This window comes from Ambystoma mexicanum, chromosome 2q (genome assembly GCF_040938575.1).
Source record: "Ambystoma mexicanum isolate Mex_15411 chromosome 2q, UKY_AmexF1_1, whole genome shotgun sequence".
Taxonomy (NCBI): domain Eukaryota; kingdom Metazoa; phylum Chordata; class Amphibia; order Caudata; family Ambystomatidae; genus Ambystoma; species Ambystoma mexicanum.
The window spans coordinates 1,082,300,202-1,082,324,588 of NC_090924.1; the positions used below are offsets into that span (position 1 = coordinate 1,082,300,202).

At 40.0% G+C, this 24,387-nt stretch overlaps 1 protein-coding gene across 3 annotated transcripts in view; it reads left to right on the forward strand.

Moving 5' to 3' along the window:
- AKAP9 (A-kinase anchoring protein 9) overlaps positions 1-24,387 on the forward strand; it is a 2,953,299-nt gene that overhangs the window by 430,613 nt on the left and 2,498,299 nt on the right. For all 3 annotated transcript variants that reach the window (XM_069648423.1, XM_069648424.1, XM_069648425.1), the window contains 3 exons: positions 1,602-1,757; positions 17,091-17,294; positions 19,598-22,048. In XM_069648423.1, the coding sequence (XP_069504524.1) occupies positions 1,602-1,757; positions 17,091-17,294; positions 19,598-22,048 (2,811 nt within the window). The remainder of the gene's footprint in view (positions 1-1,601; positions 1,758-17,090; positions 17,295-19,597; positions 22,049-24,387) is intronic.

Here is a 24,387-nt window from a genome sequence, read left to right on the forward strand (position 1 = left end):
GTTATCGCTCTTCCATGTTTGGGGAGAGCACCAGTATGCAATGCCTCCCCTTCTTGAAATTCCTTAACACTTGAAAAGCCATGCATACAAAGGCGGTCATCCCCCTAATTGTTCATCAGTTCTGCAACTATTACTGCTTCCTTATGGGGTGAGCTGGGTGAAATGGGGCCATGTTCCGAAAATGTACAGGCTTCACTTGACTGAATCTTGTTGTCATAAATGTTTACCAGGGTAACAGAAGAGCCAGACATCAAGGCCCCACTCTGGCTTCTTAGTCCTGATCGCAAGGACATAGTTCACAACACAAAGAATGTCCTAACGAATTCCCACTGCTCAGAGGGAGGGGAAAAAAGACCCAACAATCACCTTGATTAGAGTATCTCAGAATTCAATTAATTCAATATTGTCATGATACACTTTCCAAGTATAAAAATGTGCAGTAGTTCAATTGATCAATTATTTATTTCCACGGTTCAAAGAGCTATATGCCCACTAGTCACTGTGGTACGTAAAATGCTCCGATCAGTCATTCAAAGCTTAGATGGAGGGTTCATGTACGAGTCTACCGCAGCTCAAAGGATAATATACCCTACAGGCGCCGGGCTAATGAGATGTCTGCAAATAATCAGTTTTAATACAGTGTCTTTGCCAAGTTTTTTCCAGGTACGATGGAATTCATACAAAATGCAAAGCAAGCTAGATGTTAACCGGCAGTGAAGTTTTCAGATGTTGGACGTGCCGCTGCTCCTCGCTGACCACCACGAGCCACAGTCCAGTTGCACACAGATCAATTGATCTCAATGCAACTTGTCGCCCTTGCCCCCCCGGAGACTGACGAGACTGCATTCAGCTCTGCAACACCTCTGTGAACGCTCCGCGTTAGAGGTGGAGGTTTTATGCAATGTGCTCCACCTGCTTGAAATCAGGCCAACTGTAGACAGACTCGAGAGAATGCCTGACACGAGACTGCAGCCGCTACTGCCGAGACTGCATTCACCTCTGCAACACCAAATATATTGGAAAATAAGTGATGTATGGTGCTGGTGTACAGGTCTTGCCTTACAGTTCAAAATACCAACACTGAAAGGCAGTGCTTTCAATGGATACAAACTAACAGAAAGCAGCATCTGTGACAATTTGTTTTTTTTCCCCTCCCCTAACTACCAGCCATGCATTTATAACTGCGAGCTTACAAGCTTTTAGTACATTTGCTTTTGGCCCAAATATGTTCCTTTACTCTTCTTTTCTGTTGCCCACACTAGAAGTCCGCTTCTGGACTTTGCAATATTCTGATAGATCCACAATTTGTTTCTTTAGTACCACTGAGCACTTAACATAATGTGATATTTGCTGCTTTCTACGTAGCTTTTATCAACGTTTGTCGAATTAGGCCATTGCAATTTTTGTGGCAGTATTTTACAAGGCAAAAGTATACGTTGTTTTGTATTTTAGACTTCGAATTGCTGATTGTTGTAACTAATGTTGGTTGGTTCATATGTGAAAAGGCCTTTTCTCTATGCATGGGACACTTAAGGAAACTTTGAGAAATTGCTTTGGATGTTGACTTATTATTATTATTATAATATTTTTTTTTTACTTAGCTGCAAGACTTTGAAACTGCAATCAAACAAAGAGATGGCATCATCACACAGCTCACTGCCAACCTCCAGCAAGCTCGGAGAGAAAAAGATGAAATTATGAGAGAATTTTTGGAATTAACAGAACAAAGTCAAAAATTAAAGATTCAGTTTCAGCATGTAAGTGTGAATGTTCCACAGCTCTTTAAGTTATTTAAAATGCAATAGTTTAGGTAGACCAGTACTTTGATTAGATCTTACCGTGGATGCCTAAATGTTTACTTTTATTATAAAAAATCCATCTAGTAAAGGCATGCATTGCTGAATTATTGTTAGTACAAAAATGATTGGTATATGCAGCAGTATAACAGTTATGTGCATTTGGACAGGTAACAATTCTAATGAGGTACTGTACAGTAAAAGGGAGCATTGTTACACTGTCAATGATTCCCATTCTTGAGCCTGGGCCTATCGTTAGGACAGTGGGACGCTACTGTGCATAGAAATGTAAGCCTGTTCCCTTTATGATAGCTGTATGTATTAAGATCAGCTTCATGGGATTACACAGTATAGTCTATCCAATCCTTTTTTCTGTTGCTCTTTGTTTGGCCCTTATGTCTGTCACAGGTACTGAAACAATCAACACAAATCGAAACTAGGTGTGTCTGTTTCTTTTTTTTAAACTTTATTTATATTTTCCAATAAAACATATAACAGGATCAACAATAGGTAACAATTCTCAAAAGTTCTAATATTAGTATTTACAGAAAGTACAAACTATCAATGAGTTATATGAGTAATTCCTAAAATATTATAATTATCCAATGAGCATATTAACAAACCTACCAATACCCTATTGTCGTCAACCCTCTATACGCAATTAGTACATTTGTATAAGATCTAAAACCAAGAAAAAAAAGGAGAAAACATGAAGGAAAACTAAAACTAAAAAATGAAATAAAAAATAAGCTAAGCGCCCCACATAAAAAATACACACCCCACACCCAGCATGCCTTATATTTGTTATAAACCACATGAACACGCAGCTATCAGATGTCATTCACTAAACCCACTTCTATGCACCATACAAATCATTAAAGGGCGACCAGATATCCAAATAAATCTCTTCCTGATTTCTCCTATAATACGCATACTTTTCAAAATCTGATAACAGCATATCATTGACCCAATCTTCAACCTCCGGCTTTTTCCTAGTTTTCCACAATCGCAACATTTGTTTCACTGCCACTATTAAAGCCTTATTAATCCAACACCTATACCTTCTAGCAGTCGTAGATCTTCCTCTATCTGAGAAAAAAAAATGTTGACAAGGGTGTCCTCAGAAAGCTTATAGACAATACTGTATCCAACCGATCTAACACATCCCCCCCCAGAAACACATTGATCTCGAACAGTTCCACATCATGTGAACCATAGTCCTCCTCTCTTTCCCACATCACCAGCATACCTAATTATCTAGGTGACCAAATCCATGCATACGCACAGGTGTCCAATACAGACCACCCAGAATGTTCTGATGAACTAGGCGTACGTTCAAATCCAATTTACTCCTATAACCCGCCTGTAGTATCTTCCCCCATTTGTTTTCCGAAATTGGGCACTGCAACTAATTTTCCCATTTTTCTTTCAGTATATCCCATGAATTAACATTAGTATTTTCTGGAGGCATTAGGTTGACGTAAGTAGATACTGCGCGTGGAAATGATTTCAGTACTTTACATAAGACTGGTTCAGTTCCCAGTGAACCTGACAACATTCCTAGCCTTTGACAGAGAAGTATCTTAACTTTGTTCTACCCAGCCAACTCCCTCATTCCCAAACCAAACTTCCTCTGCAACTCTAAAAAGGGAACCATCCGTCCATCTTGTATAATGTTCGCTATCCTTAAAATACCTTTAACAGTCCAACTACTCCAATATAGAGTTTTGTTTGCCAACTGAAAACTAAGATTACCCCAAATTGAAGCCTTGGAATGCAATTAAATGTTCTGATCATTATCTATCAACCAAGAAACTAGAGTCACACGTGTTGCATTTATAGTTTGCAATCTAACTCGTCTTGATAAAATTCTTTCCATCAAGTAAGTATTGTCCAATTTCAACGGGCGAAATACCTCCCTCTCAAGTGTAAGCCAAATTGGCTCATAACTATCCGTGGATGCCATATAATGAGCAGCCTTTTTTTAAAATAAAGCCTGTATGGTACTTAACCAGATCCGGGTAACTGAATCCACCCTCATGTACTTTACGCAACATAATATATTTAGGAATTTTGGCTTCCCCATTCACACCCCATAGAAATCTCTGAAATGTATTATCAATCCTTTTTAATAATTTCTTAGTAAAATGGAAGTGATTGGATTAAATATAACACTTTTGGCAATAAAGTCATTTTAATGGCATTAACCTTAGCCCAAATTTCCCAGATTCAAACTCTCCCATTTTATGATATATCTAATTCGGTCACCAATCAAAATTTCAATATTTAACCCACCAATTCTTTTCAAGTCCCTGGCAAGGTATACCCCTAAATACTTAACTTTCAAATCAGACCATTTACAGTTCAAATCCTCAAAATCCCCCCCTCATGCATCCCCCCTGAAAGTGGAAAAACTTTAGACTTTTCCCAGTTTACTTTGTGACCAGAAAGTTTACCCACTCTTTCAAAAGCTCTCTTCGGAGCACTACTCCCCTCCCTCGAATTTGATAATATAAATACCATGTCATCAGCATATGACAAGACTTTGATTTCTGTGTCCCCAAACGATAGTCCCTTGATACCATTATCCCTACGTATATATGCAAGAAAGTATTCTAAAGCTAAGTTAAACAAGAACGGTGACTGCGGGCCTCACTGCCTTGTACCCCTCTCCAATTTAACGAAGCGGAAGCCTCATTGTTCACCCAAATTCTAGCTGTCACCATGAAGACATCTGATAGCTTTCAAGAAATGTAACCCAAATCCTAATTTATGCATTGTGAACTCCAAAAATGCCCAATTCGCTCTGTCAAAGGCTTTCTCCACATCAATAAATATAAGTACTGTTTTCTGAAGCACATCCCTTTGTAATCCCAATATATTAATAATGGTCCTGATTTTGTCCTACCCGGACCTATTCCTCATAAATCCTACTTGCGATTTGTGTCTTAAGCCCCCAAAATATTTATCCAACCTATTGGCTAATAGTTAAGAGAACATTCTAATATCCACATTAAGTAAAGAGATGGGTCTATAATTACCACACTTATGATCCTTTCCTGGTTTCCGAATCAGTGTTATAAGAGCTTCCCGCATTGATCTGCAAATGGTCCCTTTGCAGATGAAATCATTGAACAGATCACACATAATGGGAACTAGCGTATCCCCAAATGATCTATAAAACTCTGAAGGCAAACCATCCAATCCTGGTGACTTGCCAACATTAAGTTGTTTGATTGCTTTTAAGATCTCTCCTATTTCAAATGTTGCATATAATGCCTCTGCATCTTCCATTTTTTATTTGGGAAGGTCCAATTTGCTAAAAAAAGGTAGCTAGTTCTGACTTTAATGGAAAGGTATCTTCCGTGTAAATAGCTTTGTAGTAAGAACGGAAACATTGGCAAATGTCTGCATTCTTAATAACAATTTCAACCTGTGCATTCTCAATATTTTGTATAAATGATGATTCCATCATCCCTTTCAGTCTATTAGCCAGAACTCTACCGCTCTTATCCCCACTCTCCCAGTACTTTTGCTTCATAAAAAAGATACCCTTTTCAGCCATCATATTTGTTTTGTGTTTCAGTTCTTCCTGTGTACAAGACATCTTTTGGCGATCTTCCGTATTTTTTGTTCGTGCATATTTCCTTTGAAGAGCAGCTAACAACCCCCTCTAACTTGCGTATCTCCTGTTACCCCATTTTCCTAGAGTATGAGGTCCTGTTAATTCACCCCTTATGGCAGCCTTAAAACTATCCTACACAGTTTGAATAGCCGTAGAACATGTTTTCTTTGAAAAACATCTCAATATATGGTTTGAGGTAATTTGCTTCATTGTCATTTCTTAATATATCTGCTTTCATGCGCCATTTTAAGAAGTTTGATTTTTCTCCACCTACTGCCAACCTTTAATCCACCAAAGCCTGATCAGAAATTTCACGTTCCCTAATGTTTGCACTGAGCAATTTATCAACCAATATCTCTATCAGTATATATATATATATTTTTTTTATTAACTTGTGTTTAATTGTATTACAATTTTTACAAGATTTTTCCCTTCACTCGATTCAACATGTTTCCTTTAACTGTTTGGTTTGTTTGTGATTTCTGCTACCTTCTATGATATTCATTTTCTTCTTAAAAGAGGAGAACAATTTCCTATTTGTTCTCAGATGTCTTTTCTTCCAGCTTCAAGCTGTCCAGAAATTTTGCAGTCGCTATAGTCAAGGTAGTTGAATCCCCGCTCATTAACCTATTCCACCAATCCTCTTCGCTGACAGTCTGATACTTTAATCCGTGTGGGTGGAGGTAGATTTGTCTAAGTTTGTTCGTTCCTGGGCAGTGAAGAAGTAGATGTAGTGTTTCAGTATCCAACCTTTTACAATAGCGGCAGTTGTTATTCTCCGATTGTTTCCTGAGAAAGAGAAACTAATTTGTCTTCAGAATGTTCAGATGTGCTCTCAAGAAGATTGTTCGCAGTCTTTTGTCTGGGAACTTTTTTAGATAGTTTCTTACTTCGTTCAGCTTTTGAGTGTTGGTTGTATGATGGGTCGGGATTGTGTGTTCTTCCGCTTTTTCTAACGTATCGATCCAGTCTTGTAACTTTAATTTCTTCTTTATTTTCCCTAGAATACGTTCGATTTCCCATTCGGAACAACCAATTTGTGCTGCTTGTTCCAAAAGGCTGTTATACCAAGTTGTTAACATAGGGTTTTTGCCGCTCTTCATTTCTTTGAAAATGATGTCCAAAATTTTTGGTCTGGGGAGCCTTAAGATTTTTCCCAGAAACAGCAAACTGTTTCTCTCCACCACTGATTTCAATGATTGCAAACTTAGTTCGCGTCGGATGTTTGCTACAGGGGTGGAGTTTGGCAAACGGAGCACCCTCCGCCAAAATATGCCTTCCAGGTTTGCCCACAGCGTCTTCGGGGGATATGGCATTGCCTCTGCTCCATAGGTCAGAGCCGGGGTGCTTTTGCTTTAAAGAATGTTATTATCGGTAGAGTTGAAAATTTAACGAATTTTCGTTTCAGGGATAGTGCTTGGGCTGCTAATGTTTTTACCTTAGAAAATAGATGTTCTTGCATCGTTAATTCAATTCTGCTGCAAGATACTTTCACCCCCAGGTATGTAAAACTCTTTACTGTGTCCAGTTTTTCTGAGTTTGTAAACCATTGAGGGCATTTACTTGGTCTAGATGCTTTTCCCAAGATCATTATTTTGGTCTTTGAAGTGTTTAATTCCAGGTCGTTTTTCTTTAAGTAGCGGGTAAGACTATCAGGTTGTCTCTGGAGCCCGATGGGCGTTTGGTCCAGTAAAAGGATGTCATCCGCGTAAAGCAGGCGAGTCACTTTCGACTTACCTATTTGGGGAGGAAAGGAACGGGTGTCATTTTCTGCATCCATTATGTCCGCCATGTATGCCTTGTACAGCGCCGACGCCAGGGGACAACCTTGCTTGACTCCTCTGGCCGTCTGTATGGTTGTTGTCAACGAGCCGGCTGCATTGAGCGGACTCTGATTGAAGTGTCGCTGTGCAAGGCCTTCATGGGTTCGAGGATAAATAGTGGGCAATTTTGTTTTTCCAGTTTCTTCCATAATTTGCCTCTATTTACACGGTCAAAAGCTTGGACCAGATCAATCGTGGCGATGAAAGTTGCAGGTTGATCCTCAAAGACTTTGGATTTCAAGATGCTAATCAGCATAATATTGGCAGAGGTGCCTAAGTTCTTTTCGAACCCTGATTGTAATGGGTCCGCTGTTTTTGCCTCCTTTTGCCATGTCTGAAGTTCGTCCAACACCAAGGAGCCGAAAAGTTTCCCGAGCACATCCAGAAGTGCAATCGGCCTATAATTTTTCGGGTCATTCCTCAAGCCCTTCTTGTAAATAGGAACAATATTAGCTGTTTTCCACGTGTCGGGAATGGATCTTGTAATCCTGCATCTTCGGAAGATTTCCGTTATTAACGGTGCCCAGGCTTTGTCATCCTGTTTGAGGTGATTGTTAGAAATTCCATCTGGGCCAGGTGCACGAGAGTTGTTTAACTTCCTGATCTTTTTCAGAATAACCTGCTCGGAGCATGTTATCCATTGCGATGTATCCCATTTTGCCACTTTAGTTTCTATTGGCATTGGTTCTTTGAATAGTTCGGTAAAGTATTCAACCCATTTCTCTTCTGAGACACTGTTGATAATGGTCTTGTCTGCGACTGCCAATTTGTTTTTTATTAGCTTCCAAAAGTCTTGCGAGTTCTTTTTACACACTGCTCTCAACATCGACTCTGCGTATTCTTGATACAGTTCCCATCGAACTGATTGGAGCCATGCTTTGTAACCTTTTTTTTGTGTAGTTGCCAACTTAAGATTTGTTTGTGTTGGATTTAGTTTAGCCTGTCGTGTTACTTTTCGTAAGTAGGATTTCTTTATCCTCAGTTCTTCATTATATTTGTGCAGGTGAGTTTTTTCAGGTCTTCTCTTATGCATTGGGCACAAGTAGGGAATGAGAAGTGGACAGTAGTCCGGTTTTTCAGTGAGAATTTTTGCACTGGATTGTCTATTGTAAATTGCTGTAATGTCAATTAAGGCATCTGATGTCATTTTCAGCCGATTCCCTTGTGAGTTTGTTTCGAGCTTGTATGGCATTATCAGCGGTGCGTGTGTTGTTACTGACCATGTCGCAGTTAATAGATTGTGATCACTGCAGGTGGTTTTCACTACCGTAAAGCTCTTGATTATTGAATAAAGCTCTTTAGAGGCAAAGATGTAATCGATAGTACTTTCCTTTCCTTCACTTTCCCATGTTGGAATCTTGGGACTAGCAGTTTCTAGGGAGTTCAAGTTATAGAGGTCCCGGGATTTCATCAACTCAGACCATGCAAGTCCTCGTGCTATTGATTGTAAATTGGCGGTGTTTCGCAGTGTCTTTGTAGCTTCAGAAACAGGACAAGTAGTGTTCAGGTCGCCGCATATCAAGATGTGATCCACATCGTAAGTTTCAGCGACGTCTGTTAATGTTTTCCACGGTGTACAGAAAGTCATTTGTTTTGGGTTCCGTTGGGTTCCAATAGATGTTCAATAAGAGGATAAGGTCGTGACTTGGCTTTTCCTGGGATGTTTCGTCTTTTGCCCATTTCAACAGTATTGCCTGGATTGCCAAGGACGATCTCAGGTTGTGGGCTATTCGCAAGGTCCCCCCTGACCTGACAGCTGTTAGAAGGCCTGATATAGGTCGGCCTCTGTCCCCTTTTAGGGCAGGAGAGAGTAAGACTTCGTAGCCATCCAAGCTAGGCGGGTAGAGCAGCCAGGTCTCTTGCAAGGTTATAAGGTCAAATCGGCCAAGATTTATCTCCCCAGGTTGAGTCAGGTGGGTATGGCCTCTGGTGTTCCATGTGCCAATAATGATCTTTTGCTCCTGCTTCTGTGCACCATGCATTTGCTTTGATGAGACCCTTCCACTACTCGCCGGGGGACGGTTTGATTGCTATTTCTTGATATAGCGTGTCAGTACCGATGGAATCCATGCCCATTTTTTGGGGGCTTTTTCAACCTTATCTGCGTGATTGTGGGTCAGAGGCTTTTCTCGTACACTGCGTGTTTCTTTTTCCCTTGCGACCAGTCTGGGGAGTGGGCCCCTTGGTTTTCTATTTGATGTGCTTCCTGAGGCCTCCTTGTTTGTTCTCCACTGCCCGTTGATGGTGGAACTTTCGCTGGTCTTTGCTCTTTCTTTGTCTCTTCTGATGTATGACGAGTTTGGATTTATGGTTTCTTGAACTATGCTTCTTTCATGTACATTTTTTCGCTCGTTCTTCTCTGGTGTATGGTTACATTTTCTCTTCGTTCTAAGAGTGTCTTTCACATTTGGAGTTCTCTGTGCCGGTTTCCATCTTTCTTTTTCGTTGGTCTCATAATTACGTTCTGGTTTTGTTACGTGTGAATGGGCTCTCCTGTGACCTCTTTCTTCTGATGTAGTTTCTCTTAGGAGATACCCTCTTTTTGACAGTTCTCCTGCCGCCAAGAGCAAGAGTTTTTTTACTGTCTTGAGACGTGATATGCAGAAAGATACTGTCTGTCCTAGCTTTATGTGCGAATTCCACTATGTTTATGTCCACACTTCTGATTTGGTCTCCTTTATGAATTTTTTTCAAGCGCTTCATAGTTGCTCTTCTGTTTAGGACAATTTTTTCTCCCGTTATGTCACGTCGTTCTAGTTTCAGCGTGCGTGACAAGTGACTCTTGTGAGAGATGATAGCAGATGTTCGCGTAGGATTTTGCTGTGAAGGCGAGACAAAGAGTCTTCGATTTGATCTGGTTGTCCTGTCCAAGGATTTATCTCTTCGTCTGGTTTCTTCAGTCCTGTAACTAGTTTTTCTGTATGTTCGAGTATTCAAGTTTTTTTGTTTTTCACTTTGATAAGTCGAGTACTTGCGTCTACAGTAAGAATCGCTGTTTGGTGTCTCTTCGAGCCTTGCAGCATCGAGTTTTTCCTTTTTTCTTTTTAAACGAGAATCATTGTTTCCTCCAGGCTTCAGTTCGGTTTTGTTGATCTTTGTATTAGCCAAGCGGAACAGCGTTTTCCTCTCTGGAGTAATCTGACTTCTTCTATCGCTTGTGTCTTCTGCTTTGTCTTTCTTTTTTATTGATGTTGATATTTGAGTCTGATGTTGTGTATCCTTTGGATCTTGCTTCGGAGATTTGTCGTCCAAAAAAGACACCTTTCTTTTTTTTATGGACGGTCGAGGTATTTCTGACTCCGATGTTTCAATGGAGTAGACACTTAAATTGGATAGGTCAAGTGAGTTATCTTCAATGACTTGACCCGACTCTCCTAATTCGATGTTCTGTTGGGAGTCGTTTTTCGTGGACTTTGATTTTTGATCAATCACCGTTATCCATTTAGTCATGAGTTTGTTTGTGTTGCTTTCGGTTGACGTTTTCTTCTGTGTGTGCAGTGCTTTTATGTTTTGTTTTTCTTTCACTAATGATTGACTTTTTATAGTTTTTTCTCTCGGCAGTTGTTGCACACTTTCTTTGTTCTGCGAATTGAATTGAACTTCATCAGTTTGATCTTTAGGAGTCTTTTCCATGATACAAGGCTTTACGTGTGAGCTCATGTCTCTTTTAGTGGTGCGTGGTTGTCGTGAATACTCCTCGAGTGTTTCTTTGTTAGAGGTATATGTCGGCCTCTCGCCAATTTTATCAACGGTCGTTGAGTATGCATCTTCAATTTTTTTTTCCTTATTCTCAATCCAGTCCTTTGGGAACTGACATTCACTGATTTGTTTTTGAACTGAAATACCTCGGGCTTATCAGTTATGGAGCCTTGGTCGTTTGTGCTTGCCTTCCATGCTTCTAGGGCCATTATATAGCCTTCAAGATGGGTTAGCTTTGAGTTGCATGCCGCTAGTAGTGAGGTGTGGTCCCTCAACGTGTCATTAATAGTTTCGTATAGTTTCCCAAATGGTGGAAGCGCAATGGTCACGGCTGACATAATAGGTAATATGTCAATGGTTTTGGCGGGTGAGTTTTTTTTTTGCATTTCATTTTCCATCTTTGCTTTATATGGAGTAGAGAGTAGCAGTCGTAAGGCGTCCACTGAGACATCGTCCTTTCTTTGCTGAGGGGCAGGTTTCCTACCTGAAATTGTATCTCTGAGTTTTAACATGTTTTTGTAATTTAGTATTGCCTCCGCCAATTTGATTTGTTCCTGTTTTCTCTGGTGGTTTGGTTGAGTCATTGTTAAATTGTTTTCCCTTTCTTTCTCCTTCACCATATTAGTTTCATTGGATAGTTCAACTTTGTCCGTTTCATCTAACGATCCTGGTATCAAAAGCGGTAGTTTTTGCTACTTCATGATTTCTTTCTTCAGTCAAATCTAACTGGTACAGATTCTTGTTTCTTTTCTTCACCATCTGTGGGGACAGCTGGTTGTCCCGGGACATTTTTTTGTCCTTCATCGTTGTTTTCCGACTTTTGCTCCATAATTCTTGAATCTGTGTTAATATTGATTGATTCAGTTTTTTGTTGAGATGTGGATGGGTTGTAGTGCCAGCGTATTTGGGGTAATGAGCTGGCATTTTCCATTCGCTGTACTAAAACTGGTTGTTTAAGTACGTTTCTTTGGGGAGATGGGGGTATCCCCTCCAAGATTTCCAGGTCGGACAGTTCAAACCGGTTCACCGGTGGGATCTTTCCCAATTTTTCAAAGAACCTTCCGATCGGGTTATTTGTCGGGGTTATTATTTTACCTGTTCTTTTCGTCTGTATCTTTAATGCTAATCTAGATTTTTTTTCCCCTTGACATTTTGTGTTTTGGTTAAATGAGGTTTCGTTTGATTTGAAATCTGGAGTGTTTACCTTTTCATCACCATTTTTTCGGAAGTTGAATGAATGATCCAAAGCTGTTTTGGACTGAGATCCGTCTTGTGCTTCTGTCGTTGAGTAAGTGTATATCTTGCCCCAGTTGTGTTCTCTCAGGATGTTCAAATCATCTGTTACATCTGCATCAGGGTCCTCCAGGTATGATAAAGTTCTGTTGGAGCAATTAGGGTTCCTGTTGTCCGTTAAATCCAAGTCAGGGCTCGGTAAAGCGGCTCGTATGATCACTGTCTGAGTCTCACTTTCAATCCTTGGTTTTTTGCAGGGTGCGCTTTTTTCCACACCAGGTGTATTTTTTCGTAAAAGTTTTATCCAAAAATGTCTTCAATCCTTTCTCAGTGGTTAGGTTGTTGCCATTGACTTCATCTGGATTCACTGCTCCATGTAGCGGTTCCGTTCTGCCACCAGAGGGCAGGTCGTGGCAGCACTCGGTCTCGGGCTCTCCACCCTCCGCTTCCTGAAGCACCGGACTCGAACCCGGGCACGCTTGGATGAGGCTCGCCCCTGTCCCCCTCTCCTCCACACCCGGATCCTCTGAAAAGGGACCCCCAACGACCCTGATGGTGACCCACTCGGGGGGCGGCGGGGTTAGTTCAATCGCCGCCGGGATCCTGCTTCTGCCCCCACAGCCCAGCCAAGAAGCCGGCGGCAAGACGACTCCTCCGGAGAGAGGACACCCATCGGGCGTCGGACTTGCTCCGGTGACAGCGGGCCCAACGTCTGACGACGCGGCCTCCCTCCAAGGTAGGTCATGTTGATGCCGGTGGGAAGATCTAAGGGGAGGAATCGGGGGTGAGCGTGTAGGCATTCCTACTTGCTGCATGTCCATCGTTTTATTTTTGATTTCTTGTTTGGTACGTGTGTGTGGTTCGATTGACAATTTCAGTGTCAGAAGGCCACTTCTTAGCACTCGGCCAGTTTCTTCGTAATTAGTGGGCCCTAGCTCAGGCTCTTCTATCACAGGGGGGGGGGTCCTCCATAAGCACGCAGTTTGCAATCGGTGACAAGTGACCGTATAATATTGAAGAGAATTCTTAGTTTCTTGTACTTAGGCGAATTTTACAGGGAGCGGTCCGGGGAGCAATCAGCCAACACGCCAGCAGGCGGCAGCCGGACTGCCAGACTGCACCTCCTGGCAGCTCTCCGCGGCCGCTCCGTGGCCGGAATGGGTTTTTAAACCCTGTGCCTTAATGAAAGGCAAAAACAGACTTCAGGTAGCAGAAAAAAGGTTCAGGGTTCACTGCCAGACTGCACCTCCTCGCAGCTCTCCAGTATATAGTCAATCCGGGAAAAGGAATCGTGCATTGACAAATAGGAGTATTCTCTACTAGAGGAATGTATAATCCTCCATGCATCTGCCAGATTGAATCTTTCAAGGAACAAACCAAACTCTCCACTGATCCCATAATTCGTGAATCTGCACACTGCTGATCGATCAACAGCATGATCCAGAACACAATTAGTCTCCACCAATTATAATTGTGTCACCCTGCATATCATGTAGCAAACACGTAATATTCTCAAAGAATAATATATTTGGAGGACATGGACCATATGCACATCCAATTGTAATAACCATACCACTATAAAAAATGTCAACTAAAAGTATCCTACCTTCTCCATCCATCACCACTTTCTCAATCTTAAGAATAAGTCCCTTCTTAAAGAGGACACTAACTCCCCTTGATTTTTAAACATAACAATTCGATATCTCACGGGGATACTCATTGTTGGTCAGATATTTCCTAGATTCATCCAATCAGTGAGTTTCTTGTAAAAGCACTACATCCGCCTTTGTTCTCCATAATCTAGCCATCACTTTTTTCCTTTTCTTGGGACAATTTAGACCCTTAACATTTCAAGACACAAACGTTACGTCACCCATTATATCACAAACACCTCATATATTTGCATCCCAACTTGAGCAAAGTAACTATCTCTGTTCACACATCTCAGTCAGGTAATGATCTCTTGTTAATATGTGAAATGCTCATGTGCATCCTATTTACACTGCTCTCCATTATGCATGCTACTACCTTACAACATAGGACCAACACATAAAACAAACAAACACAGTACATTACAACAACAAAAAAAGAAAATAAATCTGCAAAATATACCGATGACCATCCAAGCAAGACAGAACCATCTAAGAGTATTCTCCTGAATTGTCAAACTGTGTTCTAAACCTTAGACTCCCGATTAATGGTGTCCATTATCAGAAAGAAATTCATCCACATTTCTTCTCCTACTGCATCCCTATATTTCATAAACTGTTACAAAAGTCATTCACAATGCCAAATCATTATAACCTCCCACCATCCAATACGAATATCATCTCTTACAGTGAATGTTTACACTCCAAGTCTCCTCATCCATTCAGCTATATTCATTAACCTTTCCCCACCCACAATCAAATCCATCTCTAATATTATGCAAATTCTCAAAATATCATAGACTCCCTCTCTAAAATTCAATAGTAAACCTTTTAATGTGTATTTGTCGTCCAATAATATGCCCAACCAAAACATACTAATTCCTTTCCCAATCGGTATAATATATTGTTTGTGTTACCAGTGAACTATTTAGAGAAGGATAATACTGTGCCAATTTGAAACCACTTCTGCCCAAAGAAGTTTAAAAAACATATGTAGCATTTGTTCATTGTTTGATTGCAATTGAGACCCTTAGTCACATAAAGACAATTGCTCATACATGTCAACCCAATTTCGAAACTGCATGGTATTGTGGTATCCCAACAATTCGAAGAGCATCCCACAAATGTTCCAACCACCCACTCCCGCCGGATTACTATGAAACAGTTTTATATACATTTTGCTCTCCCACGTTTCCCAATGCAGGTTCAGTCACCCATCATACCTGTTCAGCAGCCATTCCTCATAGATCTTGTTGTTTGAAAGAAAATATACCAAACATAAAGGGAGTAAACAACAAAAGCCAAGGTAGAATCCTGCCTAAACAGTATAAACACATACCCTTTACATAATGAGCCCCAAATGGTCTAATTCATGCTGAGCAAACCATATTAAATACATCTCGTTCTTGATTATGCCCGCGCTCAGGACCTGCATCTGCAACAGTAACTTCCAGAATATTGTGCACTTATATATGCATTCCATCTCCTATCACAAAATGCATATTAGCAAAATCAGCATACCCACGATAGAAATACAAGCTCAGAAATGATCTAATCCATGCAAGCAAACCATATTAATTACATCTCATTTTTGTTTTGCACCAGTAACTCCTTAGAATATTGTGCGTGTACACATTCATTCTCTCTCACATAACGGAATGCAGATTAACAAGGTCAGTGTACCTGCGATATAAATGCATGTTTAATATTAAAACTGGACAAATATAGGCAAGTAAAATGCCTGCATACAGTTATCTATTATTACAACGTTCCTCCCCGTACCGCGCGAAAGCTCCAAGTCTCCAGGTACCTATACTGTTTTATCGCCACTCACCGATGCAGTCATTGCAAAAAAGTCATCCATCGAATTAAAACCTTTGACGTCGAGGGACCCACACGAGTTACCGAACAATGCACTGCATTCTCCTTATCATACAGGCCCTTCCAACAAATACTGTGTATCATCCGGATGATCAACAAAGCAACTTCCTGGATTACGTGCTCACGCTTCACATTCGATGAGGTCCTTTACTCAAACGCCTGCATTTCGAACTTTCAAATAAAAGCAAACGCACCGGCAGTTTCCAACTAATACTTTACCAATATGTAGCGTTTCCAAAAACAAACAAAAAAACCAAGAGGAATGAATAACTTATATTCAACATAAACCACATTAAAACACAACACTAGATGTAAATTAATGGCATAACAGAAGCTGGTGAAAACAATCCTCTCTTCTTTCTTTTGGTGTTTTTGTGACCAGATGTAGCTGCTGATTCTTCCATAGGCTCCTGATCCAAATCAGATAGGAATGCTTCAGCTCCTTTATGTTCATTGAGAGAGTGAACCTGTACATCAATCACCACCCTAAAAATTGCCAGATAAATCATGTAGTATTTTAAGTTTTTATTCCTTGATTTTTCTTTTGCCAAATTAAAAGTATTGCGCTTCTCAAGGATATCCCTGCTTAGTTCACCAAAAACCATGATTTTGTGACCCTCCGCCCCCTCCCGCCACCCAAGCGAGATCCCCCATTTCTCGTTCTCTTTTAATAACCAATTCCTTTACTGGAAATCTCAGGAATTTTATAATAAAGTGCCTTGGTCTTTGTCCCATGGCCGGCTTTGACCCAAGGATCTATGCGCTCTTTCAATTTCAAGAGGTATTTTGGGGTCCAATTTAAGCAGCTTTATGAAGTTCTTCTCCAGAAAATCCACAGGGCAGTTCCCCTCAGCATTTTCAGGAAATCCTGCTATCCGGATGTTTCTCCTAGAACATTTTTCATGTTCAGACATTTTGAGGGTTTATTTCTCATTTTGCAGCTTGCAGCTGGAGCTCCGGTGTCCTGAGCTTATCTCCAACTGCCACAATGGCTGATCCTACCACTGCTGAGTCTTCTCAACCTGCCCAGTGGCAAAAAGGTGGAGATGTTGAGACTAGGAAAGACGGAAAGAGGGAAGACAAAATCTTGGAACTTTTAACCAAGGTTACCTCAGATACAGTTGATATTAAAGCAAAACTGTTTGCTTCAGAGGAGAGATATACTGAGTTATCCACTAAGGTTGACTCTATGGAAAACCATCTGACTTCAGTGGATGAAGGAGCACAGAGGATGACTGAACAGGACGGTATATATTAAAACAATGTATGCATAGTTTGGAATTGCAGAATTATTACCATAGTAGAATTTGATGCAAACTAAATATATCAAAAGCTAAACTGTTCAGTAAAATGTATTTACCATTTGTCATCTTTTTCTTCAAAGCTGCAGGCTGGTGAAACACTAAGGAATACCAGTCACACTTCTACAGCTGCAGACTTGCTACACGCAAAACAACAAATTCTCACCCATCAACAGCAACTAGAAGAGCAACTACTGCACATAAAGGGTTATCAGAATCAGAGTGAAGAATACCAACACCAAATAACCGATCTTCAAGAACAAATACAACTTAACCAAGAGGCTGAGGTATAGAAGTATAGAAGCATAGAAAATGTTGAAACACTTTTACTTTGAATTCGTACAGACCCTTTAATTGATATAAGATTTTCCTTGTTTTATGCATGGCTCAGTTGGCTCCTGGTCCTTTAGAAGAGTAGTGATACATGGATAAGATGGTTATTCTGAAACTCTTCCACTTGCACCTATCCTTTTCCCCAAAGGTTCAAACCTCCACTCCTCTTGTGTTAAAATATGTGCCCAGTGCCACTTACTTGGAACAGACCTAAACAAAACCTCCAGTATCCTATATTCATGCTGTAATACTCCAATATACAGCAAGTATTGTGTTCTCTATTGAATTCCTTAAATATCTCTGTACACAATATAACAGTCAGGGTGGCCTGCTCTTGCCCACCTGATGCCCTGCCGTTGCTAGGCCCCCTTGTCATTATTCATTCTTTGTTATACACTCAGTTCCTTCATAGCTAGGTTTGTGCTTTATAAGTACCTTGGATACATACATGCATGTTGCATATAGCTCAAACATAAGGTAATCTCCTAATTTTTAGGGAGATATTGATATCTGGATATGCATGGATAAGATCAAGCTCAACTAATATCATTACTGTTTTGGCTTCCATACATTCTGATATTAATCTACCTGGGCGTCTGTCCATTGTGAATTACCCAATTGGGATTAATTTTGGACTTCAGAATTGAAATGGATGCGTAAATTAATTCTGGTGTTTAGAGAAATCATCCACTTCATTTTAGATTGCAACAGAGGCGCAATATTTTATTATGTATTTATTTTATTATTTATTGAGCACAAACCTAGCTTTGGGGGAATTGAGCACTGTACATCAGTAGGGACAATGGAAATGCATTAAATATATAAAGACTTACGGGAGAACAGTCCTTTTATATATTACATTTCATGTATTACCTGCATACCAATTAGGGTGGTAGCTAATATTTCACATTTACAGTTGGTAGGCGACTGCAATAGTGATGATAGCAGATTGTAAGATGGTGCAACAGGGATATTTAGGGATACTGCTCTGTGTGGGCTTGCTGACAGTAGTGTATGTTGTGAAGTGTGAAGAAAGTTGTTTCTTGAAGAGGAGGATCTAGAATTCTTTTCTGAATTGCACAAGGTTGTTGGCGGATTTGATTTTGGCTAGTCTTAGATTACACAGTCGGGTGCGTGGGGTGCGTGGTGTATACCAAGAATTCTTCTTTACGTTTTCTTGATCCGGCCCATGTCATTTATAACATTCTGAACAATTTAAATGTCGTTCTGCCTAGTCAGCTGTGTTGTCATTCAATTATAGCTAATTTATTAGCTCACAACACAGTGTATTTGGCTGACCTACAAGCATGCTTTATCTGTGCCATACTTCCAGAGAAGTACCCGAAATAGCAGATGGAGTACTTTCCCCAGCTTTGTCATACAAAGTGAGCATCAAAAGGTGCCAAAGGGATGGGTGATTTACCTGCTTATTGGTGTTGTCAACTCTGTTAATATAATAGTCTTTATGTTCTGAGTCATGGTGGTCCACTCATACAGAGTTTCTGATTGTCAGTTTTTCATTAAAAGTTAATCAGTTTGCCTTCTGGTCATATATATCTGCACAGCAAGGCATGTTCATGCTGATAAAGCAAACTTTGCTGTCCTTGAACTGTAGAATGAATGTTTGATATTACGAATAGCTATCCATGATTCCCAAATAGAAGAGGACCTGGGGCATGCTATTACATTATGATTCCTTTCATAAACCTGTAATGGATCAGTCAAACTATGTGATCCTTTTTTTAAAGCCACTAATGCTTATAGTGTAACACTCTGCTCTTCTGTAGAAGATGTCAGCGTTTGTTTTAATTATAGCATAGTACTTGCGAACTTCAGAAGCCAGTAATGCAGCTGAATATTAAATCCAACATGTTTCTCGAAGAAAGAATTGGTATGCTGATAATGATGGTTTAGTGCATCTTCAACAGAGATGCGTTTATACACTGAAGGTCACAGGGATTCAAACCTGTGGCCTTCAGTTTACATACCCATTCACGGGTTTGAATCTGGCGGTTCCCTGAGCGCCTCATCCTCCCGAGGGCAATGAAACCAGTACCATTGAGACAGTAATAACACCTCTTATCATTGCCTAGAGACAATTCACATTCTAGAATGTGCTATTTAAGTATAGTATTTATTAGATTGATCATCCTTGCTAATATCTGCATTATAAATATATTAATTGTGACCAATTAGTGTATACTCTACATATGTCAAGTACATGGCAATGGATTCCAATTCTTTGTTGGTTTTTTAGGTGCTGCGCAGAAATGATGTTGAAAACCAATACAAAAAAGAGCTGCAGGAAAGAGATGACATTATTGAAGGATTGAAAATCTCACTGTTGAAAGAAGAAAAAAATACACTTCAGCTTAAAGAAAACCTATTGGCTGTAAATAAGTCTCTAGAAGAATTAAAAGAGCAGATTGCTATTAAGAACCAAGAGACCTCTACCCTTACAATAGAGCTTACTAATTCCAAACAAAAGGAAAGGCAGTCTTCCGAGGAAATTAAACAGTTAATGGGCTCTGTAGAACAATTGCAGAAACAATATCATAGAGGCAACATGGCTGAAATCAGCATTGCACAAAGAGCAGAAATGGAACTGCAAAGAAATCTGGAACAGCTGCGGGCGGAACTAGATGAAATGTATGGACAACAGATTGTACAGATGAAGCAAGAATTAGTCAGTCAGCACGCATTAGAGGTTAGTAAAATCACTGCTCGACATAAAGAAGAAAAGAAGCAAACCATGTTGGATCATTCCTCAAATGATACATTAAATGAGGAACAGGTTCATGTGATGAACATTGCAATTAATGAACTCAATGTAAAGCTGCAAGACGCACATCTGCAAAGGGATGAAGTTGCAAAGGAATTGTCACAGAAACTTGAGACAGTGTCATCGGAAAATATTATTTTGCAGGTGAAGATTGAAGACCTTTTACATGAATTGGGTTATGCAAAGGATCAGATTCGAAAAGTGAAGGAGGATTTAGCAGATAAAGAACGCAAACTGAGTGAAGCAGGAAAATTCCAAGATACAATTGAAGATCTAAAGGTCCAGATTGCTTCAGCATCTATGTTTACCAAAGAATTAGAATCAAAACATGAGGCGGAAGTCACAAACTATAAAATAAAGCTTGACATGTTGGAGAGAGAGAAAGATGCTGTGTTGGACAGGATGGCAGAGTCTCAGGAAGCTGAATTGGAGAGACTGAGAACCCAACTTTTGTTTAGTCATGAAGAAGAACTCTGCAAGCTTAGAGAAGATTTAGAGGAAAAGCACAAAACACACATTGAAACCCTAAAGGATAACCTGGATGGGCAATATAAACGGCAACTGGACTGTGTCAAAAGAGAATGGACCAAAAAATGTGATTCAATGCAATGTGAAAATGACATCTTGATTTCTAAACAGAACCACCTAATGATGGAGATTTCAAAACTAACTGATTTGCAGCAATCTGTTGTGCATTCTAAATCTGAACAAATGTCATTTCAAGTCTCTACACTTCAGAAAGAGATAGAGACTTTTGGAAAGGAAGACCAGGAGAAGGATTCGCTTGAGCAAGAGCTTCAAGAACTTCTGGTTAAAATTGAGTTGTTGGAAAAAGAACTAAAAGATAAAGAAGAATGCTTTAATGGAAGGTTTACAGAGCTGGAAAAACATAACAAGCTTCTAAAAGATGAAAATGTTGTTTTAAAAGAGTGTCGCAAACAAGATAGCTTGGTAAACATGAACGAGCCATTTACTTTAATTGGAAGTGTCCTCTCAAATGGGGACAGTATCGATTTCCAGAAAGAAATTGAAAGGCTTACTGTTGAAAATGAAGAGCTCCAAAAGCAAGATATTCAATTAAAAGAGGAGATTAAAAGGCAAAGAAACACGTTTTCTTTTGCAGAGAAAAACTTTGAAGTCAATTACCAGGAGCTGCAGGAGGAATATGCTTGCCTTGTAAAAGTAAAGGCTGATCTAGAACTGAGTAAGATAAAGCAGGAAGCAGAATATGAATTGAAGCTCAAAGCACTTAACGAAGATCTCAGGCATTTGCGAAAGGACACAGAAGATGGTTTAGAGATGAAGAACATTGGGCATGTGCACCCTAAAGATTACAAACTAGTTAGAGCTGATACTATTGAAGGTGGGGAAGTGGTTGAAAAGGATTCAACCGAATTGATGGAAAAGCTTGAATTGGCAGAACGCGATAAACTGGATCTGTCAGTAAGGCTCTCCAATTCAACTGCAGAACTGAACCTAAAGCACATTGAGATTATTCAGTTAAACGAGGAAGTTGCATGTTTAAAATTGGAAAAAGAACAACTGCTGATAAAATGCAAAGAACTGGAAGTGAGCTGTCACGCTCTGACAGAGCAAATAGTTCACAAAGAGGTTGCAAATCCCATACAAGAAGAAGTAAATAAAACAGTTGTCTTTATTCCTAAAGTTAGCAGAGAATTCGATCCAATTGAAGATGAAAAGTGTAGTCCAGACAACCTTCTTACATCCAATATTTCAGTTATCCCTGTACTTGACACAAATAAGGGTCATCAAGCAGATAACCACATCGTAAGTGAAAAACAATCATTGTTGGATCAGTTGCAACAGCTGACCCAAAAGCTATCCAATGAAGCTGTGCTAGTGGTTAGTGCACAAAAGGAAAGCTTTGAGCTTCAGCGTCAGCTTGATATACTACAGTCTGAACAGGTATGTTAAAAGTAATCAACATTTGTGTTTATACTGTGTCAGTCAACACTGTAATGATATAAAGAGTGTATCTTTGTGTGTGCTCACTTTATTTGTCTTTAACAAACAGTTCCATGCAGCCTGAATAACTAAGAATCCTAATTTTGAGAAAGAAGTGCACATTTCTTGATTTTAAGAAGTTCGGTAGCTCTTCACACTTCTCCAATATACTGACTAATTCTTACAAATTGGAAAGTGAATCTTCATGCTCCATCTGGTCTAGTTAATCCTGGAGAAATGTAATATCGTTTCATAATCCATTGCACATTAATGCAATCCCTCTTCTCTCCTCATCAAAATCTATACAGAGGAAGTAGATTTCAATCTCCTTCTCCTTTATTCGTGTGTGGCTATTAAATGTAAAGGACATGCAGGATTCAGCTAACCTGCTCTGAATTTCCCTTTGTTTATGCTACTGTTATCTGTTTTCTCTACACACCCACCCATTCCAGGATAGTATGGTACAAGTCAGAGAAGTTAATAATAGCTCCACTCACTGGCAGCTTCACCAGACCTGGACCAACAAGTCCTGCTATAAATATTCTTGTCCCGGTGCACACAATCCAGATCACTATGGAGTTCCAAACTTATCTTCCAGCAAGTGCTATGCACAAAGTCGATGTTAGGGCTGATTAGAATCCAGGACAAAGCAGTTTCCAAAATGTGCTTGATATACTACAGTCTGAACAGGTATGTTAAAAGTAATCAACAATTGTGTTTATACTGTGTCAGTCAACACTGTAATGATATAAAGAGTGTATCTTTGTGTGTGCTCACTTTATTTGTCTTTAACAAACAGTTCCATGCAGCCTGAATAACTAAGAATCCTAATTTTGAGAAAGAAGTGCACATTTCTTGATTTTAAGAAGTTCGGTAGCTCTTCACACTTCTCCAATATACTGACTAATTCTTACAAATTGGAAAGTGAATCTTCATGCTCCATCTGGTCTAGTTAATCCTGGAGAAATGTAATATCGTTTCATAATCCATTGCACATTAATGCAATCCCTCTTCTCTCCTCATCAAAATCTATACAGAGGAAGTAGATTTCAATCTCCTTCTCCTTTATTCGTGTGTGGCTATTTAAATGTAAAGGACATGCAGGATTCAGCTAACCTGCTCTGAATTTCCCTTTGTTTATGCTACTGTTATCTGTTTTCTCCACACACCCACCCATTCCAGGATAGTATGGTACAAGTCAGAGAAGTTAATAATAGCTCCACTCACTGGCAGCTTCACCAGACCTGGACCAACAAGTCCTGCTATAAATATTCTTGTCCCGGTGCACACAATCCAGATCACTATGGAGTTCCAAACTTATCTTCCAACAAGTGCTATGCACAAAGTCGATGTTAGGGCAGATTAGAATCCAGGACAAAGCAGTTTCCAAAATGTGCGGACTCTGCTACTTCCTGTGTGTCCATTTTTTTGACCTGTTCCACCAAACACGAACCCAGCCCAATGTTCATTTAAGCTACCAAATGATGAACTAGGGATATCTTACGGGGGAGACTGGAAAGCCAAGTCTAGGTGTGACAGGAGCTTGGGTATAGCAGATTAAATCTTTACCTTATATTCCATCTCCAATATCCTGTCATTGACATACTTGCAGACTGGAATGAAAATCACTTGCCCTCCAGATGCTTATACCATATGCCCTCAATCCTCTCATGGATCAGCCCTGAGGCCCATCATGCTCTAATGCTGACCATTAATCTCTGTACTGGCACTGCAGTCTCTAGACTGGCAGCGGTTCAGATTATTTTTGCTCTACTACAAGCACTTTCCAAAACTAGTTACCTGCCACAACATAGAGGCTAAGAACTTCTCCAACCTATCTGTGAAGGTGACTGTGTCACACTGCTGCTGGGAAGAATGCTGGCAGTGGCAAAGCATTTCACACCTTTATACAGGGAGTTAGTAACAGAGGTCTTATTGGTGTTGAGACGGGATAGTACTGGTTGCTTCATAAGTTATTGAAAATACAGAGAAGCAACCTGAGAAGCTGTCAGACTCTAGCCTGACTGTTTTGCAAAGCAGCCAAAAAGGGACTGCATGCCAAGCTAGTGCTTTGGATTCTTCAGAGCTTTGCTTTATTCAGTGCTGCAAGTGTGCTTTAGCAAAACAATGGAGGAGTTTAACTTCATGAAACTAAGGTAAAACAAACCAGTCTATAAACACAAAAGAGTGTTCATAGGTACATATGCATCTTTTTCATGAAATTAAGAGAGACACCAAGCTGTAAACTATGAACTCATGCTCAGCAGTAGCTCTGTTAACTGTTCGCCTTTGTCTTTGTA